General features: G+C 36.1%; 1 protein-coding gene across 5 annotated transcripts in view; it reads right to left on the reverse strand.

Moving 5' to 3' along the window:
- Positions 1–25,533, reverse strand: part of LOC137249849 (zinc finger protein 665-like) — a 396,955-nt gene that overhangs the window by 284,224 nt on the left and 87,198 nt on the right. For all 5 annotated transcript variants that reach the window (XM_067781826.1, XM_067781827.1, XM_067781829.1 and 2 more), the window contains one exon: positions 19,753–20,061. In XM_067781826.1, coding sequence (XP_067637927.1) covers positions 19,753–20,061 — 309 coding nt within the window. The remainder of the gene's footprint in view (positions 1–19,752; positions 20,062–25,533) is intronic.

The following is a 25,533-nucleotide window of genomic DNA, read 5'->3' on the forward strand; positions in this document are numbered from 1 at the left end:
AAATCTTTTCAATATGTACAAATCATCCGAATGGAGAGTATTAAGGATAGTGGTCGATTGGCCACGAATATATTTCATGGCCTTCTGCTTGCAAGGTACAAAATAAAATCCGAAAATTGAAAGCGATGAAGAATATACCGAATGTGGTGGGATGCATTGATTGCTCTCATATTAAAATCAAAGCTCAGTTTCAAATGAAAAACGGCTTATTTCAACCAATATCACTTTTATAATCTGCAGTTGCAAGCCGTTGTAGATGCGGATAACATGTTTATAGATGTACTAGCCTTTACCCGCGGTCCCGTCCGCAAAGAGAAAATAAAATATATGGGCTATTCACGTTAGCCTGCTTACCAAGTTATCTGTTCAAAAATTATTTTTGTCTAATATATTTTATTTTTGTAATATAGTAAAAAAAGTACTAAATGAGCTGATAACTTGTAAGGCACGCTTACGTACAATACAGTTTTTCGAATTAAAAAAATACATTTTCCTTAAGTTGAATTAATTGATATGACAGGGGTGAACAAAGGAGTGAAACTACAATAAGCTAAAAACAAAGATATTTTTTTAGATGAAAATAGTGTTGCTTTTTCGAGTATTTAGTTGATTAAAATATTTCAAATAGAGTAACTATAGTTATAACAGTTCGTTACAGGATTCATTTAAAAAAACTCTCTTCTTTTAAACTATACCCAAATAAACTCAAAAAGAACGAATACGCTGTGTTAGATATTAAAGATAAAACATACCGAATCTTAATTACGAATAATTTGCAGAAAATCTAAGGCCATAAAAGCTCATAATTTAAAAAGGCATGTGTGCTGAACTACCGGTTTCGAAGGGCCCTTAAATGATCCCGTAAGGGTCCCAAAATGATACCAAAATAGTTCCGAAATGATCCCCCCCACAAATCCCGAAAACCATCCAGAAATTATCCCATAGGGTTCCCCAAATGGTCCCGAAATAACTCTGTCGGAATCCCGGACGTATCCCCAAAACCATCCAGAAATGATCCCGGAAGGATCCCCAAATTATCCCGAAATAATTCCAAAGAGTCCCCAAATGATCCTGACATGACCCTGACGGTATTCCATACGGATTCCGAAAGCCATCCAGAACTAATGCCGGGAATCTTCCCAAATTAACCCTAAATAATCCAGAAAAAGTCACGAAACGACCACGACGGGATTCCGTAAGCCGTCCAGAAAAGATCCTTGATGAGTCCCCAAATGATCCCGAAATAACCCTGAAGGGATCGCGGACGAATCCCGAAAATCATCCAGATGTGATGCCGGGACGGTCCCGAAATTACCCTGACGGATCCCAAAAAACATCCAGAAATGATGCCGGAAGGGTCTCCAAATGATCCCGAAATAGTTCCGAAATGACCTTGACGAGATCCCGGACGGATCCACTAAACTATCCAGAAATGATGCAGGAAGGATCCCCAAATGAACCCGAAAAATTCTCGAAATTACCTTGACGGGATCCCGAAAACCATACAGTAATGATCCCGCAAGGGTCCCGAAAAGATCTGGAAATAGTTCCGAAAGTCCTTAAATGACCCTAACGGGATTCCTTCCGAATTCCGAAAACCATCCCGAACTAATGCGGAAAGCTCCCCAAATGAACCTGAAATTATCCAGAAAAAGTGACGAAATGACCTCGACGGGATTCCGTAAACCGTTCATAAGGATCCCTAAAGAGTCCCCAAATGATACCGAAATGACCCTGACGGGATCCCAGATTAATCCCGAAAACCATCCAAAATTGATGCCAGCAGGCTCCCCAAATGAAACCGAAATAATCCAGAAAAATTCACGAAATGACCCCGACGGGATTCCGTAATTCGTTTGGAAAGGATTCCTGAAGCCTCCCCAATTGATCCCGAAATGACCCTGACGGGATCACAAACGAATCCCGACCACCATCCGAATGTGATGCCGGAAGGGTCCCGATATGACCGACGGGATCCCGGGCGAATCCTGAAAACCATCCCGATGTGATGCCGGAAGGGTCCCGAAATGATCCAGACGGGATCCCGGACGAATCCCGAAAACCATCAACAAATGATGCCGCAAGGGTCCCCAAAAGATCCCGAAATGACCCCGAGGGGATCCCGGACGGATACCGAAAACCATCCAGATATGATGCCGGAAAGGTCCTCAAATGATCCCCTAATAGTCCCGCACGGATCCCGAAAACCATCAAGAAATGATGCCGAAGGGGTCCCCAAATGATCCCGTATTAGTCGCGAAAAAGTCCCGAAATGATCCAGACGGGATCCCGGACGTATCCCCAACACCATCTAGAAATGATGCCGGAAGGTACCCCAAATTATCCCGAAAAAATCTTGAAATGACCCCAAAGGGATCCCGGACGTATCCCGAAAACCATCCATAAATGATGCCGGAAGGGACCCCAAATGATCCCGAAAAAGTCCCGAAATGACACGGACGGGAACCCGGACGGATACCGAAAACCATCCAGATATGATGCCGGAAGGGACCCCAAATGACACCGACGGGATCCCGGACGGATACCGAAAACCATACAGAAATGATGTCGGAAAATACCCCAAATGATCCCCTAATTGTCCCGAAATGACCCTGACGGGATCCCGGACGAATCCCGAAAACCATCCAGAAATGATGCCGAAAAGGTCCCCAAATTATCCCGTATTAGTCGATAAAAAATCCCGAAATGACTCCGACGGGATCCCGGACGGATCCCAACAACCATCTACAAATGATGCCGGAAGGTACCCCATATGATCCCAAAATAGTCCCGAAATGACCCCGACGGGATCCCGGAAACCATCCAGGTATGATGCCGGAAAGGTTCTCAAATGATCCCCTAATAGTCCCGAAATGACCCTGACGGTATCCTATTCGATACTTAAGGCCGCGGCACATATACCTAGTGTTCCTATGACACGTGAACCAGATACGGATAGAGATTTAACATGCAAATACAACAACAATGTGAACCATATGGATCACATTCCTCGTGTTCCAATGAAACATGAACCAGATATTGATAGAGATGTAACATGCAAAGGCAAGAACAATGTGATACATATGGTTCACATTATTGTTGCATTTGCATGTTAAATCTCTATCCGTATCTGGTTCACGTTTCATTGGAACACGAGGATTGTTGTTGCATTTGCATGTTAAAGCTCTATCCGTATCTGGTTCATGTTTCATTGGAACACGAGGATAGATGCGTTTAACAAAAGCTTAAGCATTCCAGTAAAGGGCTCTGGCGACTAACAACGAGATGGACTGAATTTTTGTATGTGTGCGTGTCGGCTGGTTGACAGCTGCCCCGAGACTATCAAATAAAAAGCCATCAATCAACAATTGCATTGAGAAACCGTAGCGTTCGGATGTGAATACGTCGGCATCGGATGATAATTTTTTTTCACTTACAGTTGTATTAAATAAAAGGAAAAGGAGAGATAAAAAGAGAAAAGCTTGTATGCAAAACGTTATAGGTTTACACATGTACATCTTTTAAACGAATTAAAAATGTCATGTTCATATGAATTCATTTTGTTCATTTTGAATGTCAACACAAACTAAATACAACACTGCTGTTTTGTCAACCACACCCCGCGACGATCAAATAAGCAAGCGTCAAATGAAAAAATCAAAAATTTTTGATTTTCACCAACGTATAGCCGACAGGAAATACGTGTGTCACGAAGCCACCCGACTGCACTAACACACACAAAATTCACTCAATCTCGTTGTTAGTCGTCAGAGCCCTTAACATCGCTCCAATCAACCAAGACATTGTAACGAATTCTGGGGGGCTAAAATCCCACTCCCGGGAGAAAAGGCTTTGCAGAGATTTAAAAGGTATAATCGAAACAGCTGCCGCCTTGTCCGCCCTGATGTCACGTTGTTTAAATTTTTCCCAAAATTATTAAATAAATTATAAATTGCTTCAAATAAATGTTTTCATACATTTAAAGCAATTAGGACAATCCCCGGTTAACTCATACAAATAGTTCTTAAATTAAATTAAATTAAAAGGCAAAGTTTTGAAATAAATAGTTAATTATAAGTTTATCATTTTGTAAAGTAATCCCGAAAAGATCTGGAAATAGTTCCGAAAAAGTCCTGAAATGACCCTGACGGGATTCCATACGAATTCCGAAACCCATCCAGAACTAATGCCGGAAAGCTCCCCAAATGAACCTGAAATTATCCAGAAAAAGTGACGAAATGACCACGAAGGGATTCCGTAAACCGTTCGTAAGGATCTAAAGACTCCCCAAATGATACCGAAATGACCCTGACGGGATCCCAGATTAATCCCGAAAACCATCCAAAATTTATGCCGGCAGGCACCCCAAATGAGCCCCAAATAATCCAGAAAAATTCACGAAATGACCCCGACGGGATTCCGTAAACCGTTTGGAAAGGATTCCGGAAGCTTCCCCAATTGATCCCGAAATGACCCTGACTGGATATGATCCCAAAATAGTCCCGAAATGACCCCGACGGGATCCCAGACGGATCCCCAATACCCTTCCGATATGATACCGGAAAGGTCCTCAAATTCTCCCTAATAGTCCCGAAATGACCCTGACGGTATCCTAATCGATACTTATGTAACATGCAAAGGCAAGAACAATGTGATACATATGGTTCACATTCTTGTTGCATTTGCATGTTAAATCTCTATCCGTATCTGGTTGACGTTTCATTGGAACACGAGGATTGTTGTTGCATTTGCATGTTAAATCTCTATCCGTATCTGGTTCATGTTTCATTGGAACACGAGGATAGATGCGTTTAACACAAGCTTATGTATTCCAGTAAAGGGCTCAGGCGACTAAAAACGAGATGGACTGAATTTTTGTATGTGTGCGTGTCGGCTGGTTGACAGCTGCCCCGCGACTATCAAATAAAAAGCCATCAATCAACATTTGAATTGAGAAGCCGTAGCGTTCGGATGTGAATATGTCGGCATCGGATGATAATTTTTTTTTTACTTACAGTTGTATTAAATAAAAAGAAAAGCAAAAAGAGAGATAAAAAGAAATTGTGGATGAAAAGCTTGTATGCAAAAATAGGTTATGTGATATAGAAGAAAGAATCAAAAAAAAATCTTTAAAGCAACAGGCGCTGGAACTAAACAAAAATAACTTAATTAATTGTTAAAACTTTGAGAGAAATAATAAAAACAGTTAAAAACGCAACAGAAAATTATTAAATAATTAAAAAAATAAAATTTTTGAGTGATTTTTCGCAACACATTGCAACATATTTTTAAGTTACGCAGTATAAAAACGCTTAAAACGAGAAGTGTAAATTCGCTAAAACTCATTTTTAAAAATAAAAACCAGATCAAAACAATACTGCCACTATTGCAAATACAACCACAGCTGTGGAAAATTGATCCAGCACTACTCAGGAAGTTTCATCTACAAAATAGTGCCACTAACCTCTCCCTACATTTCATTCGTATATCCAAGTATTTTAACATTCATCAAGCAACATCGTCATATAGTGTACCGTTTATTGGAACCATTCATGATCTTTAACGTCCTCTACACAAATAAGAGCATCATTATATTTAAAGCCATTGCATATTTAAATGTATCAATCAACTCTTCCATAATAATAAAATCGTAAATATAAATTTTTAACTTTTTCTAAATACACCGTGGTGTGATGGTAGCGTGCTCCGCCTATCACACCGTATGCCCTGGGTTCAACTCCCGGGCAAAGCAACATCAAAATTTTAGAAATAAGATTTTTCAATTAGAAGAAAATTTTTCTAAGCGGGGTCGCCCCTCGGCAGTGTCTGGCAAGCGCTCCGATTGTATTTCTGCCATGAAAAGCTCTCAGTGAAAACTCATCTGCCTTGCAGATGCCGTTCAGAGTCGGCATAAAACATGTAGGTCCCGTCCGGCCAATTTGTAAGGAAAAATCAAGAGGAGCACGACGCAAATTGGAAGAGAAGCTCGGCCTTAGATCTCTTCGGAGGTTATCGCGCCTTACATTTATTTTTTTTTTTTAAATACAATTTTTATTTTAATATTAAATTAAAATTTTTTTCAATTATAATTTCAATTAAAATTTTAAGCCTTTTTGGATTTTCAAATTTATTTTAAGATTATTTTTATATTTTAACAATTTTATATAAATTATTTAAATTTACTTATTTTTTTTTTATATAAAAATAAATATTTTATTTAAATCGTTAACTCCCTTTCCAAAAAAATTCTTAAATATTTTCTAATTTTCAAATTATTCATTTAATTTTTTTTTATATGGTTCTACGTTCACCAATGCGAACCCTTAATTTTACAAATTCGGAAAATCAAAATAACAACTATACAAATAACACAATGGCTCACAATACAACTCAAAATTATAACATTAATAAAACACAAAACAACATCTCTAATATAACACAAGATACTTCAACACAAAATAACTACAAATGTTTCTTCTACTAAATCTATTAAATTACCACAATTTTGGCAAGAATCTCTCGATGCCTGGTTTTTACTTGTTGAAGGACAATTTGAAATTAACAATATCAATGATGATAATTTAAAATTACAAAATGTTTTAGTACTCTTCAACGAGATACTATATCAAACATTTTAAACGTTATTAACCCTCCTCCTCTTTTCAATAAATATGATACAATCAAGAAATTTTATGTGAAAGATTTTCTCTTAGTGAAGAGAAACGATTAGAACAATTATTTTCAAAAACTGAACTTGGTGATCGTTCACTATCTGAATTATTCAGATTTATGAAATCACTTATAGGTACTGACTCCATTGTAAGTCAAGAATTACTTTTCAAATTATGGATTCGTAAATTGCCACAAGAAATACAAATCCATTTAACTTCTAGTAACAATCAAAATAAAGATGAAGTAATTATTTTAGCTGACAAACTTTTTGATTTAATCAACAAACCTCATTCTACCAAATCTCCTATAGTTTCCAGTATAAATAATAATATTTTAGAACAATGCGTTAAAAATTTAACTGAATTAACTACGGCTATTTATCAAAATTTAAATAAAATTTCTAATGATATTAATCAATTACAAATCCGTTCAAGATCTAAAGATAGAAATAAATCTAAATCTCAAAAATTTTCTGGATCCAGAAATTTGTCAAACAATTGTAATTTAACTTCACAAACAAATATTTGTTGGTATCACAAAATATTTAAGAATAACGCTCTTAAATGTATACCCCCATGCAATTTTAATCAAAATCATAATTCAAATTCCGAACAAAATTTAAACTGAAACAATCCATTATGACGGTGACGGATAATGGAACTATTATCAAACCTACTCGTCGCCTATTCATATTTGATAAATTCAATAAACTTAATTTTCTTATCGATACCGGCGCAGTAGTATCAGTTATTCCTTTTTCTAAATTTCAAATTTATAAAAGAAATTCGGATCTTACTTTGACTGCAGCAAACGGTTCTTCAATTGAAGCTTTCGGTACAAAATTACTTAAAATTGATTTAGGTTTAAGAAGAGATTTTGAATTTCCATTCATTACAGCGAACATTGATACACCAATTTTAGGAGCAAACTTTTTAGAAAAATTCGGAATTATTGTCAATATTAAAAACAAAGAAATAATGTATTCTACTACAAAAATTAAAGTTGGTGGATCTTCTGGATTTTCTGATATTTTCTCACTCAAAATTCCTATTGTCGAAAATAAGTTTTCAAAATTACTCAATGAATTTCCGTCTATTACTTGTGAACCAGATTATACTAAAAAAGTTACAACACCACACAGTTCACAGGATAGAAACAAAAGGTATTTTACCATTTTCGAAACCCAGACGTCTTGATCCAATCAAACTTAAAATTGCTAAAGCTGAATTTGAATTTTTAGTTAAAACGGGTATATGCAGACCCCCAAATTCTCCTATTGCATCTCTACTTCATCTCGTTCCTAAAAAAGAACCAAATGATTGGAGACCTTGCGGAGACTATCGAAGACTTAATTTTATTACTACACCAGATCGGTATACTTTACCACACATCCACGATTTAACAATTGATTTAAAAAACAAACAATTTTTTTTCAAAATTGATCTTGTACGTGCTTACCACCAAATTCCAATGGCAGAAGAGGACATTCATAAAACTTCAATAACTACCCCTTTTGGAATGTTTGAATTCGTAAAAATGCCCTTCGGTTTACGAAACAGTGCTCAAACTTTCCAACGCTTTACTAATGAAGTATTTTCTGTATTCGATTTTGTATTTACATACATTGATGACATTCTTATTGCCAGTGATAATGAAGATCAACATATAAATCATTTAAAATCAGTTTTCAAAAGACTTGAAGAATATAATTTAAATATCAAATCTTCAAAATGTACTCTCGGTGTAAATAAATTAAATTTCTTAAGTTACGAAATTTCAGGCGAAGGTATTAAACCATCTTTAGATCGAATTTAAATCATAACAAATTTTGAAAAACCAATTTCTATAAATAAGTTACAAAGTTTTTAGGTATGATAAATTGCTATCACAGATATATTAAAATGTTAGCAACAGAACTTAGTCCTCTGCATGAAATGTTAACACATGCAATTAAAAACAAACTCAAACAATTAAATTGGACAAATTAAACCACAACAGCTTTCGAAAATGTTAAAAAACTTTTTGCTAAAAATAATTTACGTACACATTTCGACAAAAATGGTACTTTATCATTAGCATCAAATGTTGCTATTGGAGCAGTCCTTCAACAAACTAGCAATAATATACTAGAACCCTTAGCTTATTTTTCAAGAAAATTAACTACAACAGAAACTAAATATTCAACATTTGATCGTGAACTTTTGGCAATTTATAATTCAATTAAACATTTTGAACATTTTCTTGAAGGTAGAACATTTACAATTTATACTGATCATAAACCTTTAATTCATGTTCTAAATTCTAAAGTAGATAGATCTCCTCGTCAACTACGTCATCCTGAATATATTGCTCAATTTACAAATGATATTCGAGAAATAAATGCAATTTCAACTCAAGATATAAATTTAGAAACTTTATATATACATTTTTACAAAAAACCATTTCTGATCAAAATTCTAAAAATAATTTAAAAGAAATTCATTTTCCAGTTATTAATTTAAACATATGGTGTGATGTTTCTCTACAACCTTTTCGACCTTATGCTCCACATTCTATGAGAAGAATTATATTTGACAAAATTCACTCATTATCTCATCCAAGTATAAGAACAACTAGAAAATTAATTCAAAATAAATATTATTGGCCTAACATGCGTAAAGAAATTAACGATTGGACTTCATCTTGTATCAATTGTCAAAAATCCAAAATTTCAAGACATACTAAATCTCCTATTCAAAAAATTCAAATACCATCAGGTCGTTTTGAACATATTCATATGGATATTGTTGGACCTCTTCCAGTTTCAAATGAAAATTGTTCTATTTTAACAATTATTGACAGATTTTCACGTTGGCCTGAAGTTTATCCACTTACAAGACATTTCAACAAATACTATAGTAAAAACTTTTATTCAAAATTATATACCACGATTTGGTATACCATTAAATATTACAGTAGATCAAGGTTCACAATTCACTTCAAAATTGTTTACGGAATTAACTAAAGTATTAGGTTCTCATAAAATTCATACATCTCTTTACCATCCCATCCAAATGGCATGATAGAGAGATTTCATAGAACTTTAAAAGCAGCAATTATAGCATCAAACGACTCGGTTCATTGGTCAGACATTTTACCATTCATTCTACTATTCTATTAAAGAAGATTTAAAATGTTCATCTGCTGAACTTTTTTATGGCCACGCACTTAGAATACCTGGTGTACTAATTGTTTCAAATAGTAATAAAGAACATGATGTTTTTAATGTCGCTCTTCAAAAAATAAGAGAATATTTTTCGTTTGTTCGTTCTAAAGTTTTTCATCATAACAAAGAAAACTTTTTCGTTCCTAAAAAATTAGAAAATTGGAAGTATGTTTTTGTCAAAGTTCTTCGTAAATCTAATTTAAAATCACCTTATGAAGGACCATTTAAAGTTATTTCTAAGAAACATAAAACATTTACAATTCAATACAAAAATACTATTAAAAATTTTTCGATTGATTTACTTAAACCAGCAAACATACTTATTAACACTAATTTAAATACAAATACATTAAACAACAAAAAACAAAAAAGGTTACATTTAATATTAATTAATAATTTGTTTGTTTTAAATCTTCTTGGAGGGGGAGTAAATATAGTTTTACTACTTTGTATTCTTTACTTTAATTTTTAAAATAATTTTTAATTGAGTTTCCGTGTTAACTTAAAAATTTTTGAATAACATCAAACAAGAAAATTCTAATTAGTATTAAAATATTTAAACTCAAAAATAAACAAAAATAAATTTGTTTAAATAAAATAAATATTTGGTTTATTACCAAAACGGTATCCCGGACGGATCCCGAAAACAATCCAAAAATGATACCCCAAATGATCCCGAAAGTTCCGAAATGACCCCGACGGGATCCCGAACGGATCCCGAAAACCATCCAGACATGATGCCAGAAGATACCCCAAATGATCCCGAAATAGCCCTGAAATGGCCCGACGGTATCCCGGACGGATCCCGAACACCATCCAGAAATGATGCCGGAAGGGACCCAAAAATACCCCGAAAAAGTCCCGTAATGATCTCGGAAACTATCAAGAATTTATCTATCAAAGGTACGCAACTGATCCGGAAAGTGCCGCGACCGGATGCTGGACGGATCCCAAAACCCATCCATAAGTGATGCCGGAAAGGTCCCCAAATGATGGCGAATAGTCCCGAAATGATCCCATAATATTCCCGAAAATGTCCCAAAATAAACCCGACGGGATCCCGAAAACTGTACAGAAGTAATCCCGGAAAGGTCGCAAATTGATCCCGAAATAGGCCCGAAATGACCCCGGCGTGATCCCGGACGAATCCTGAAAACCATCCAGAAATGATCCCGGAAGGGTCTCGATATGACCCTAACGGGATTACAAATAAGGTGAAGCTAATTATAAAACCATGTTAATAAGGCAGCAGGCGTGTTGGAGCGAATGAAGAGTTACAAAGAAACATACAGGTAAAGCTAATAAAAGCGTGCTATTAAAAACAATTGAAGGAGGGCGGATCGCGGGGGAAGACGGAGAGCACCACCGATCGTTTTTCCAAAATTGTTTTGATATTGATCTGTATATAGACTTTGCACCAGAGGGGGTGAGGGAAAGGGGGAGGGTGTGGAGACGGAGGGTGTCACTGCTCACTTTGAAAGCCCTTGACTTATTTCACCTACTGAGTTTGTAATATTGGTGAAGGTCAGTAAACGTAAAGTAATAATGTGTAAAATTTATTAAAAATTGTTCGAAGGGTCGAGGGACCCCGCTCCCCTTTCCATATTCGAAAAAAATTTCGCTAGTAGACTATTGTCTGTGTCCCAAATTTCATCAAAATCCGTGTAAGCGTTCTGACGTGATTCAGTCACAAAGACAAAAAAATATAATAATTAAATTATAACTGTTGCTATGGGGCGGGGACCTTCCCCGTTTTGAAAAATATATAGCTAGTAGATCCTTCTAGACTATTGGCTATATGTGAGACTGATAACCTGCTAGGATCCACAAATGATCCCGAAATTATCCAGAAAAAGCCACGAAATTACCCCGAAGGTATCGCGGACGGATCCCGAAAACCATCCAGAAATGCCCCGGAAGGGTCTCCAAACGTTCCCGGAATAGTCCCAAAAAAACCGAAATGACACACGATTCTACACTTATCCAGAGAACCACACAGAAATGATTCCTGAAGGGTACCAAAATTATCCCGAAATAGTCTCGGAAAAGTTCCGAAATTACCCTAATGGGCTCCCGGACGGATCCCAAAAACCATCCAGGAAGGGTGTCTAAATTATTCCGACATAGTCCAGAAAGTTTCGAATTGACCCTGAGGGGATCCACGACGGATCACGAAAACCATACAGAAATGATTCCGGAAGGGTCTCAAAATGATCCCGAACTAGTCCGGAAATGACCCCGATGGGATCCCGCACGGATCCAGAAATGATCCCGGAAGGGTCCCAAAACTATCCAGAAAAAGTAACAAAAAAATCTCGTAATGCCTCCTACCGCATCACTTACGGATACAGAAATGAACTCGGAAGGGTCCCTAAATGAACCCAAAATGGTCCCGAAATGACCCTGATGGATCCGGCAAACCATCAAGAAATGATGCCGGAAGAGTCCCCAAATGATCCCGAAATAATACAGAAAAAGTCATGAAATGACCCCTAAAGGGTCCCCATTGATCCCGAAATAGTCCCAAAATTACCCCGATGGGTTCCCGTACAGATCCCGAAAACTATCCAGAAATGATGCCGGAAAGGTCCTCAAATGATACCCCTAATAGTCCCGAAATGACCCTGATCCCGTATTAGTCGAGAAAAAGTCCCGAAATGACCCCGACGGATCCCGAAAACTATCCAGAAATGATGTCGGAAAGTTCCCCAGATGAGTCCCGAAATGACCCTGATGGGATACTGGACGGATCCTGAAAACCATCCAGAAATGATGCCGAAAGGGTCCCCAAAAGATCCCGTATTAGTCGAGAAAATGTCCCGAAATGACCCCGACGGATCCCGAAAGCTATCCAGAAATGATGCCGAAAAGGTCCCCCAATGTTCCCCTAATAGTCCCGAAATGACCCTGATGGGATCGCGGACGTATCCTGAAAACCATCCAGAAATGATGCCGAATGGGTCCCTAAATGATCCCGAAATTACCCCGACGGAATCCCGGACGAAGGTACACCAAATAATCCCCAAATGACCCTGACGGTATCCCGGACGGATCCCGAAAACCATGCAGAAATGATACCGAAAGGGACCCCAAATGATCCTGAAATGACCCCGACGTATCCCGAAAACCATCCAGAAATGAGGCCGGAAGGGACCCCAAATGATCCAAAAAAAGTTCCGAAATTACCCCGACGGATCCCGAAAACTATCCAGAAATGATGCCGGAAAGGTCCTCAAATGATCCCCTAATATGCCCTAAATGACCCTGACGGGACCTCCGACGGATCCCGGAAACTATCCAGAAATGATGCCGGAAAGGTTCCCAAATGAGCCCCAAATAGTCCCGAAATGACCCTGACGGGATCCCGGGATCCCGAAAGCCATCCAAAAATGATGGCGAAAGGGTCCCCAAATGATCCCGTATTAGTCGCGAAAAAGTCCCAAAATGACCCCGACGGGATCCCGGACGAATGCCGAAAACCATCCAGAAATGATGCCGGAAGGAACCTCAAATGATCCCGAAAAAGTCCAGAAATGACCCCGACGGGATCCCGGACGGATACCGAAAACCATCCAGAAATGATGCCAGTAGGTACCCCAAATGATCCCGAAAGTCCCGAAATGACCCCGACGGGATCCCGGACGGATCTCGAAAACCATCCAGAAATGATGCCGGAAGATACCCCAAATGATCTCAAAATAGCCCGGCGGGATCCCGGACGGATGCCGAAAACCATTCAGAAATGAAGCCGGAAGGGACCCAAAATGACCCCGAAAAAGTCCCGTCGTGATCACGGAAACCATCATGAATTTATCTCTCAAAGGTACGCAAATGATTCCGAAAATACCCGACGGAATGCCGGACGGATCCCGAAACCCATCCAGAAATGATGCTGGAAGGGTCCCGAAATGATCCCGAAAATGTCCCAAAATAACCCCGACAAAACCATGGTTTCATGATCATACATTAATAATTTTAATTATAATTACAATATTAATCAGTTATTTAAAAAAAAAAAAAAAAAAAATGTAAGGCGCGATAACCTCCGAAGAGATCTAAGGCCGAGCTTCTCTTCCAATTTGCGTCGTGCTCCTCTTGATTTTTCCCTACAAATTGGCCGGACGGGACCTACATGTTTTATGCCTACTCCGAACGGCATCTGCAAGGCAGATGAGTTTTCACTGAGAGCTTTTCATGGCAGAAATACAATCGGAGCGCTTGCCAGACACTACCGAGGGGCGACCCCGCTTAGAAAAATTTTCTTCTAATTGAAAAATCTTATTTCTAAAATTTTGATGTTGCTTTGCCCGGGAGTTGAACCCAGGGCATACGGTGTGATAGGCGGAGCACGCTACCATCACACCACGGTGGCCGCCTAACCATTCAGAAATGATACCGAAAGGGTCCCCTAATGATCCCACATTAGTCGAGAAAAAGCCCCGAAATGACCCCGGCGGGATCCCGAAAACCATCCAGAAATGATCCCGGAAGGGTCTCGATATGACCCTAACGGGATTACAAATAAGGTAGGCGCGTTGGAGCGAATGAAAAGTTACAAAGAAACCTATAGGTAAAGCTAATAAAAGCGTGCTAATAAAAACAATTGAAAGAGGGCGTATGGCGGGGGACGGAGAGCACCACCGATCCTTTTTCCAAAATTGTTTAGATCTCGATCTGTATGAGCCAGATACCAAAAATATGGTCCAATTAACATTGCGATGTCCTAGGACGGGACCATATACTCCAGCTCCGCATTACATCAGAGTAATCCATGGAGTACCCACAGTCCAATAAACATCGTGTAGTGATTACAATCGTTAAAAACGAGCAATGATCGGGTTACAATATGTTCGTGTAGAAATATGAGTTGGTCCATTGCTGCATTACAATGGAGTACAATGGTAAGTACTCCAGTGGACCACATGATCCAATGATTTTTGCAGGGTAGATTTTACACCAGAGGGATAGAGAAGGGGGGAGGGGGCGGAGGGTGTCACTGCTCATTTTGTAAGCCCTCGACTTATTTGACCTTTTAAGTTGTGATATTGGTGAAGGCCATTAAGGCAAAGTGTAAAAATTATTTTTTTATTATTGTAAAAATTTTTATTTTTTTAGTTATTTTTCGAAGGGGTCGTGGGACCCCCACGCCCCTTACCATGTTCGAAAACAATTTCGCTAGTAGACTATTGTGTGTCCCAAATTTCATCAAAATCCGTGTAGCCGTTCTTGCGTTTCAGTCACAAAGACGAAAAAATATAATAATTATATTATAGCTGTTGCTATGGGGCGGGGACCTGCCCCTGTTTAATTTTATACATTCTTCAACAAGAATTGTTTTTGAAAATGCATACGGACTGCTCAAAACAAGATTCTTCACTTCAACGAAATTGTAGAGTTCGCAACATTTGCTGTTTAGAGCACGACAGTATTGAAGATGAATCGTGGATAGAAGAGGTAGTGAATATTGGGCGTTCTCAAGACAAAAAAAAAATAATAATGAGTTTTGTATGGTTCAGTAAATATTTAGATTTTTCAAGACATCAATTTAAATTATTTAAATTTTAATAGTACCTACTTATTTTCAGTTTTCAAAATTCAACGTGAGTTTAGTTTTACAAAGGTTACTTAAAATCAAATAAAAATAATAAATTTCTCTTCGGTCTACATCAAACAAAAAAAAATATTTCAGAATTAAAAAATTTATATTAAGTATTATTAGATATACACAAAACAATAAAAAATATCTCGGACTGAAATTTTCTTAAAACTATTATAAACACGAAATAACTCAGACTAAAAAATTCATTTCTCTAAATACATTCACCATAAACACGGTCACATCTTTCGCAAATCCATGAAAGCTTTCAACATGGCCATTCTTTCTGCATCGCGTTTCTGTTTAAGCTGCTGCGCCTGTTCCATTTTCTCCAGCGTATTCCTGGTGTAGTCTCTCCAGCAGTTTTACTTTTTGCAGCAGCTTCCTTTTTGTATTGTAACGTACATCATAGCCGACACTTTTTGCTTAAAATTGGGTCGGTGTCTGTTACCATTTGTTTGCTGCAAACTCGAAGAATAACGCTTATGGTGCTTGGCGTTGTCTCCTAAATTATTGGCCTAGTCAGCGAAGTGCTTGAAGTTGGTTGCGAACTGCTGGAATCAGAACTTGGAGTGTTTGTTAGAAATCACAGCACTTTCTCCAATTATCTCGCCTAGAAGATCCGAATATGGCGCATTGCCGCTGCTCTGTCTATACGCCTTCAGATTTTTGAATTTGGATACGAGCATTTCGACAGTTGTGGGTTGGCTCTGTAAAAATAGTACAAAATAATATGTTTTTATCAAATTAAACCATATCGAAAAGTAAATATGATTGAACTCAATATTTTTTAAACTCACCAAAACACCTTGACTCTCCAAATCTAGCAGCACATTCTGCATTCCAAATTTCTTCTTGCGTGCATGGAGAAATTCATCCTTTCTTGCTATATATGCACTTAGGAACGCCCTAGTCTCTTCCATGGTCCACATTCTCTTTTCCCTAAAAGTGAAATTTATTTTATTAATATTTATATAGTTTCGCACGTAAACAAACTGTTTATTTTCCTTACATTTTCTTCAAGTTTACTTTCCGTGTTTTTGCTTTTAAGGCCCGGTTTTTCAGTACAAGTTCAACTCAGTTTGTCATTTAAACTACGCTTAAGCTTATTCTGCAGTTTTTCGGTCAACTTTAACTGAAGTTTAAGCTGACTTTAAGCGGCCGATCTGACAGTGTTAACCTACAAGTTATTTGCGTTCGTTGGAAATGGCGTCGAGTATTCCCAACAAGCATTTGGGCTTGAGTACCATTAGAGATCATGGTGATAAATAGGCATATATCTAAAATCTCAAGAGTTGTTTCGAAACAGTGGCTCAACTCGAGAATCATAGCGTACTCAGCAAAAGAGGTAATTTTTTATAAAGTAATTACTTAAGTTGGAAAATTTAATTAACAACTTGTGAAGAAAGTTTTTCTAAGCGGGATCGCCCCTCGGCAGTGTTTGGCAAACAGTCCGAGTGTATTTCTGCCATGAAAAGCTCTCAGTGAAAACTCATCTGCCTTGCAGATGCCATTCGGAGTCGACATAAAACAAGTAGGTCCAGTCCCTTCAATTTGTAGAAAAAATTAAAAGGAGGACGACGCAAATTATAAGAGAAGCTCGGCCTAAAATCTTTTCGGAGGTTATCGCGCCTTACATTTTTTTAAATTTTATTTAATTGAAAAACCTTGTTTTTAAAATTTTGATGTAGCTTTGCCCGGGCCGTGAACCCAGGATCTTGAGTATCGTAGGCTGAGCATGCTACCATCACACCACGGCGGCCGCCTATATAATTTATTTTTGATTAATTACGCTTCATTACTGCTATCAACCAGGTGTTTATTTCTCACAATAAACAGCTATTGATAGTACCACCTTGGAGATTTTTTCAACTCAACCTCAACTCGATATGCTATGTAGGATATTAACTGGAGAAATGTGTTATATATTCATTTTAGAACTGCACATTTCTCAAAATCCTTCGAATTTGGGATAATAATTGGAAAATATTAATGGCGTTCGAAATCAACTCGAAAACTTTTAATTTAAACATTTTTTTCAAACATTGGATAACGATTGGAGAATGAAGTTGGAACTCGAGAACTATCTGGTTTATTATTAAATAAGAGGCATGCTTAACCAACGAACCGATATCATTTCGTTACGATAATCAACGTTAATAAACGAAACAAAGTCATTTCGTTTCGTTTATTAACGTTAAGAACGTCAAATTAACGAAATGATATTGTTTCGTTTTCTGCCATATCAAAACGAAATCAAATCGTCTATGTTGATTATTAATTTCAAACTATGCTAGCAAGGCTGATTGATGGCGGAGTGATTAAAGGTTAAAGCATTAGCCAAGTTGATTGCAACTTTTCTCATGAATTTTGACAGTACGGACATTTCTCAGAGTATTTTTGACATTACCACCAACGAATTACACAAAAACATTGCATGGAGTTTGTGTGTATGTCCGCTCGCTGTTACCACCTTACGGCTTCACCATGGCTATAGCATTGCCAGCACAATTCAAACATAAAGTATCACGTTTTTGTTAACGTTTTTAACGTTAGCGAAAGCTTTTCGATTCGGTTAAAAACGAGATACAATTTATCTTGATAATTTCTTTATCGATAATAATTCGAAGTGTTTCAACGAAAACGATGGAAATTTTTTGATAAACGATTAGCTTAACGTTGAGGTGCATCCCTGTTAAATAATGATGTTGGGTATCACTTCCGTAACTAGATATATATTTCGCAGGAGAATTTGTTTCATGTTTGTTGGGTAAACAAACCGTGTTTGTTGCCTTATCTAAAAATTATCTAGATAATAAAAAAACAATGTTGTCGCACAAAAACGCATACCCCAAAGGCGGCCTTAAACAGTTCAGTCACTGTCTGTTAAACTGCCCAATAGTTTAACTGGAGTTTAAATTTAACAAAACGAACGGAACTGTTATACGGATCAGGTAAACATCAGGATCAAAACGTTGTTGCATTTGTATGTTAAATTTATATCCGTATCTGGTTCGCGCGTCATTGGAACGTTGTTATTGTTGTACAAGGCGTTGTATGGAAAATAATCAAGAAGAAGCAATCAGCTGTTGGGATAACAACATCTGGTACCGAATTTTAGATTTTATATGTATATTCTAACAATTTTTTGACATTTCTTAAGACAAATTAACAATTTGTACACTGTTGGAAGGGAAAAAATGTCCCCTTTCCGATCACATATCAGCTTTGTTCGCAGACTAAACATAAAAAAACTTTTGAGCTAATGTTTATTTGCCTCAATATATGAAAAGAAGCTTTTTATGCTCTAAATTAAAATTTTTAAGGTGCTATTGGAAATTCTAAAAATGCAGTTTTTATATACTCGACCATATTTACAACTTGATGCATGTATATCTCGTATAAAGTATATACATTTTTTGTTGTTTTGCCACACATGCCTCGAACTCAATAAATTTAAAATTACTTTCTTCGATAAATTAAATTGGTTTTTGTATATGTAGAGAACGTAGAGTTTTAGAGAGTAACCAAACAATAGTGGCAATGGCAAATCACGTTTAGGTAATTCACTACTGGAGTAATATGATTTGCAAATTGCCAATACTGATGATAATATAAATTATTTTTATATATTAATTACAATTTAACTATTTTAATAATCCTTTAATTTAAATAAAATACTGGTTTTTTGCTATTACTTATTTATTTATAATGTGGCAATTTGTCTACCAGCGATTTGATAACTTTTTCTCACGTTCCTTGTTGGTTAGTCTCTATACTTATATGTAAGTTCTCTGATATTAAAAACACGACCCCACTATATACGTTAAAAGCTGAATTCTGTAATACAGTCTCATTTCAAGTCTTTAAACTTGAGATTTTCCAATAGACACAAATTTTGTGACGATTTTGGTATTCAGTAAATGAAAATCACAAAAAACTCACCAAAAAAGACAATTTACATTGAACTAACAATATAACACTGTACTTTTTGTTTAGTTTTTCTTTTTTAATTTTTATTTCCTAATTTGAAATTTTAGGAACGAAATAATTATCTATGAAACGTTATTAGCAAATAATTTTCATACTCTATTTCAATTTTAATATTTGTGATCTGTCCCGGCCCAGCGCACGAATTAGTGACGGATTTTATGAGACCGCGAGACAGCTTACAGAAGAGCAAAATGTCTCAAAACTTATTTTCAGCCAAAAATGTACTTACTTACTGAATTCAGCTCTATATGTAGATAACAGGGCGTCAATATATTGATACACTTACGTTCTAAATTTGGTCTTCGATGCTTGCTGTTTTAGTTTAGCTTCTTCTCCCTTTAACGCCTCCATATTTCGCTCACGCGTCTCTGGATCTTCGGTTTTATGCGTAGTAAAATGTAAACGTAGCTCCGAAGCTAAAGGAAAAGCTAGGGGACACAACTCGCATCTATAAATATTTTCACCCAGATGTTTACGTAAATGGTTATTGAGTCCACTTAATTGAGTAAAGGACTTTGTACAGTATTTGCATTTGTATGGTCTTTCACCGGAATGTATACGTATATGATGACGATGGTTCCAAGCTGTTTTAAATCTATTAAATACACACACAATGGGAAGTTGGAATAAATATAGATAAGTACGTTAAAACCAGAGAAAATAGACGTATAAAGAAGTTCCAACACTGCGAGAAATGTCAAACAGTAATTCATTAAATCACCAATGCAAAAGTTAAACAGGAGTTCCCCCAATTTTAACACTAGGGGCACTTTTATTTTGATATAATAATAACAATATAACGAATTTGTAAAGACGGATTTACACAAACGCTTTTTTAGCTTCAAAGCGAAGAAATAGGGAAGGTGTTTCTTTGTTATTTAATGGCGCTGTTGAAAGCGCCAAAGCGAATCAACGCGACCAAATCGTTTATTTAAATTTGCTATAACTCTTATATTATCTTTTTTCGAAAATCGTAACTAAAATATCATGTTTTTTATATTGCTCAGGCAGGTAATGTGGTGAATTACCTAACGCCAGGTTGAAATATGTATGTTGGCTCCCTGTCAACCAAAACTGCATAAAAAAACGGGATAATGCACGAGTAAAAAAGTGGCTAAAAAGTGGATAATTTTGTCTAGGCAGTGGCGGATTTGAGCTATGGTGAAATGGGATATTTCGTGTACGTGTGAGCTGTCAGTCGGCAACGACTGCATACTTTTAGTTGCCAATGACACCTTTGAACGTCCATGTGTAGTGTTGCCAGACCGTCCTTTAAAATATCCAAAAACCGTTTACCTAATACCCAAAAATTCCACATGCGGAGTGAAAAATGCTTCAAATTTTTTATATACTTTTTTATGAACAATTTTTGTTGTTATATCGGTCTACCGATTTGTAAGATCGCGGGTTCGAATCGAGCTCAAGGCCTAACAATAATTATTTTATCATTATTATTGTTATGATAAATTTTTTCTTAATTGAAAAAATTATTAAATTAGAATAGAAGAAAGAAAAAATTTAGACAACTGCCAAAGCTCGTTGTATAGATCCATTTCGGGAGCTGCTAAATTCCTTCATCGGAAACGTTTAGGCTCCGCTGCTATAACCATTCAGCCATTACAGCGGTTTTTTGTTTGTCTTCATTAATCCTACTTCTATTCTGGTTCTTGCCAATTGATATTCACAACACTGCGACATCTGTTGCAGAATGAATGTGAAAATTGGACTTGTTTGATGGCAATGCTGCCATAATGTCATATTTTATTGACACTTTCTAATTATTGTTAGGCCTTGAGCTCGATTCGAACCCGCGATACTTTTTTAAGTACAAAAAATTCCTAACAAAATGTTCCATACACTTTTTTATTAATTCTTTTTTAATTCACAAATTTCATATAAATTTAATATAATTTACATTTTTAATAAAAAAGTGAAATAAAATAACAGAATAAAATCAAATAAAATTGAAAACGATACAAAAAATAAATTAAAATAAATTGAATTAAATAAGGTAAAATGAAACAAAACAAAATAAAAGAAAATTTAAAAGTAAATAAATAAAAATAAAACAAAATTTAATAAAATAAATAAATAAGTTGGAATGAAACTAAAGAAAGTGAAATTAATTAAAATTAAATAAAGTGAATTGACATAAAAAATGGAGTGGAACGAATTAAAAGAAAAATAAATTCAATGAAATGAAATGGAATGAAGTGAGATGAAACAAAATAAAATTAAACGGAAAGAAGCGAAATGAAACAGAAAAAAATTAAAACGAAAAAATATGAAACCATATGAAATTAAACGGAATGAAATGGAAAATGAAATGATATGGGAAATAAACAAAAACGAAACTATATGGAATGACACGAAATGATATTAAATGAAATGAAAAACATATAAATCATATGGAAATGAAAAGAAATAAAACGAAATGACATGAAACTATATGAAATACAACTAATTAAAATAGAATATTATGATTTGAAACGAAATGAAATTAAGGAAATTAATTGAAATTAAATAAGATAAAATGAAATGAAATGGAATGAGCATTGTTTAAGCCGCCTCCATCCCCATTAGACGGCGGCAATTCCTATGCGCAGCCGTGCGCGGCGAATGGAAAGGCGCCAACGAACACCCACCACTGCCATCGCGCATGAACAATATTCCATTCGCTAGTCAAGTACTAATAGCCGGCAACCGCAGACGTGCTCCTATGGTAATGTGCCATAATCATATAGATACATACATATGTATATAATATATATTTTTTATATGAATATCCAAAGTTATTCTTTAAAGTTTAAAGTTAATTTAATCAATCAAGTTTTCTGTGCAAAGTGAATTTTGTAAAATCAATGACAACTAAAGAAGAAATTAAAAATTTAGAATTTATAACGTTTTTGAAAAGATATAAATCAAAAGGCCTTTTCATTTAAAACGAGTGTAGCGAAGAGAGAACCAAGTTTATTCATGGTCCTTCGAGCCGGATTTCGTCGAACGACACCAGAAGACGGCGGCAATTACTATGCGCAGCCGTGCGCGGCGAATGGAAAGGCGCCAACGAACACCCACCACTGCCATCGCGCATGAACAATATTCCATTCTCTAGTCAAGTACTAATAGCCGGCAACCGCGGACGTGCTCTTATTGTAACGTGCCATAATCATATAGATACATACATATTAGGCCGGGTCGATTTGTGGGGAGGCAAAAAATCGCCCATTACTCTGTGAAAATCATATTCTAGGGATCAAAATAAGAAACTTTGCCGAAGGAACCATTTGGGTCGTAGGTGCAAATTTTGAAAAATCCCACTTTGAAATGCCTATGTTTTTTCTTTTTGGAGTTTATTTTTCTCTTTAGAAATTTATTTAGTCAGAACATATGTAAATGAAAAAATGAATTTAACTTAGAATAGAAAAGAAATTAAAAAAAATTATTAGAAATTAGCGTTTTTACAACCCCCTTTTAAAACCAAGGCATCACTGTGATGCATTTGCATGTCGTAAACATAGTTGTGCGGGTTTTTTATTCAACCGTTTTAAAAAATGAAGGTATCACTGTGACACAATTGCAGATCGTAAAATTGCTTGTGTTGTTTTTTTAAGCCACCACTTTTAAATAAATATACATATAAACCAATAACCACACAGAAGTGCTTACAAATAGAGAAATATATTAAATAAAAGTGACAGTGTGTGCAAAATATACACATATGTAGATAGCTACATACATACTGACAAAAAAAATTGAGTAAATTGAGTTCAGGAAAAAAAAGAACATTGCAAAAAAAAATTTGGGAAAAAAAATTTTTCGAAAAAAGTCACAAAAAATACAATTGCAAAAAACAAAAAGTTCTTGTGCTTGGTTAAAAAACAAATACATATATACAATCGTATTTAAAAACACAAAAAATAACGGAAAATTAAAAATTTCCAAAAAAAAAAGTTAGAGAAAATTAATACAAGCACCTACATATATTCACAAAAAAAGGTTGCGAAAATTATTTTTTGGTACACAATACAAAACAAACAAAAAATCATCTAAAATCAACTTTACAAGAAGCCAAGCAGCAGCACCAACAGCCAGCTAATCAACCAACAACAAGCAGACCAGGCAACAATAAGAAGCAGCATAATAAATACAAGTATCGGTGAGTAGGCAGTTTTTTTATTTTTCATAAAAAATATAAAAAATAATAAAACTTTTTTTCCACAAAAGTTATATTATTTTTTGTAAACTGCAAAACATATATATATATATATCCACATATACATATATATGAATATTGCGAAAATTTTCTTACCGTTGGTTTTACTGCAACCCTTTTGCAACCAAAAATTGGTAGAAAATACTCCGCTATACCAATAGGCAAAATCCGCCAATTATATATATGTATATGTATTCATATTTCTAGTGGTATTTAACCAACAGAAAATTGCGGTTTATTTGCCTACTCAAACCCACTGTGCAAGAACAACATCAGCAAAAATTTCTTCTACAGCTGAGTTTACCCCGTTGTTCGCAGAGAGCGTTGAACTTGGCGATACAGTTCAACTTCCAAACCATTTTTTCTGCTTCGCAGCATATAGAAAAGTATAATATTCATACGTATGTACATACTCACATACATGTACAAATAATTTCAAGTTGCTTTCCAACATTCCTATTTCTCCACTCTGAGAACATCACACGTGTTTACTCACACGTTCAAGTCGCTCTTCCAGCGACCTTCTCACAGCACGTATAGCTACATTAGCAACGAGAGTTGTGTACTGCTGATCAAATTTCTCAACCTCTCTCATATTTGCAAGTTTTTCATCTTTCTTTGCTGCACTCTCCCAATAGTGCAAACAAGCGCACTCAGCTTCACAAAGGAAACGCGACATTAAAGCGCCGAAGAAGCGAATCAAAACAAACTCTTCTGTTTGTAAACATAAACAGATAAGCTCATTTGATTCACGTGCATACGTTCGCACAAACAAAAATATATACATACATACGTTTGTATATTGCGCACGTACATTTGTACTTATTCTGTCGTACAAAATTAAGTTTGAGATATTTTCGTCCCTATAGGAACCTTTCAAAAAATATCCCTACAAACCTCAAAGTATTATTATTTTCTAATATATACATACCTATATACCAGTAATTTACAAATACACGTTTATTTCCACACGTATATTTACACGTATATATAAGTGAAAAGTGTTTGTGATTTTTTTTAATTTTATATTTTTTGTTTTTACAAAACATTATACATACCATTGAATTCCGAATTTCGCGGATTTAAATTATTTAAGGAACGTCCCGTTGTCCATGCTTGACTCTATTTCTCAACAAAAAAAAAACAACACAAAAAACACAAACACCGCCACCAATTTAAATTCCCTTTTTTAAATTTCTGAGGCACGAAGAGTTTTCCATCTTCGAATTTTGCGAACGTTCTCTGAGCGAACAAATATTTTATTCGTTTTTTTTTTTTTGGTGAAAACCCAAAAGTTTGCATAAAATGCCTCTCAGTCCCCAAAAAACGTCCGAAACAGGGACAAAACCAAAAGGTGGCCCAAAGGAAGAAACGGCCAAGGAAAGGTCAACACCCCCGCCGGAAATCCAAATCAGTTGACCCATCCGCGCAAAAGTTCATCGCGGAAAGTGACAATCTGATGAGATACTGTGCAAAATTTAACGAAGCACCGATTTAAGATCACACTGAATCTTATCTCATGATAAAGGACAAATCACTAGATGATTATTGGGCACGGCTTCAATCGGTTTACGATCTGGTATTTTCGAAACCAGATGAAAGTTTCCCCGAAGACTTCAAGAGTGCAGTACAAGGCAAACAATGCGCCTGCCTTGATACGTATGAAGTGACAAAAGCAAAGATTGCCGATCAACTTTCATTGATCAAAATGATGGCAACACCGAGTCCACCATCCCGCGTGGAACAACCCTCGGCTGAGGCAAATATTTACCTCAAAGTCCCAGCATGCGACACGGATACCTTTTATGGTGGCTACGAAGAATGGCCCGCTTTTCGTGATATGTTCACAGC

The sequence above is a fragment of the Eurosta solidaginis genome, chromosome 4 (assembly GCF_040869045.1).
Source record: "Eurosta solidaginis isolate ZX-2024a chromosome 4, ASM4086904v1, whole genome shotgun sequence".
Classification (NCBI taxonomy): Eukaryota; Metazoa; Arthropoda; class Insecta; order Diptera; family Tephritidae; genus Eurosta; species Eurosta solidaginis.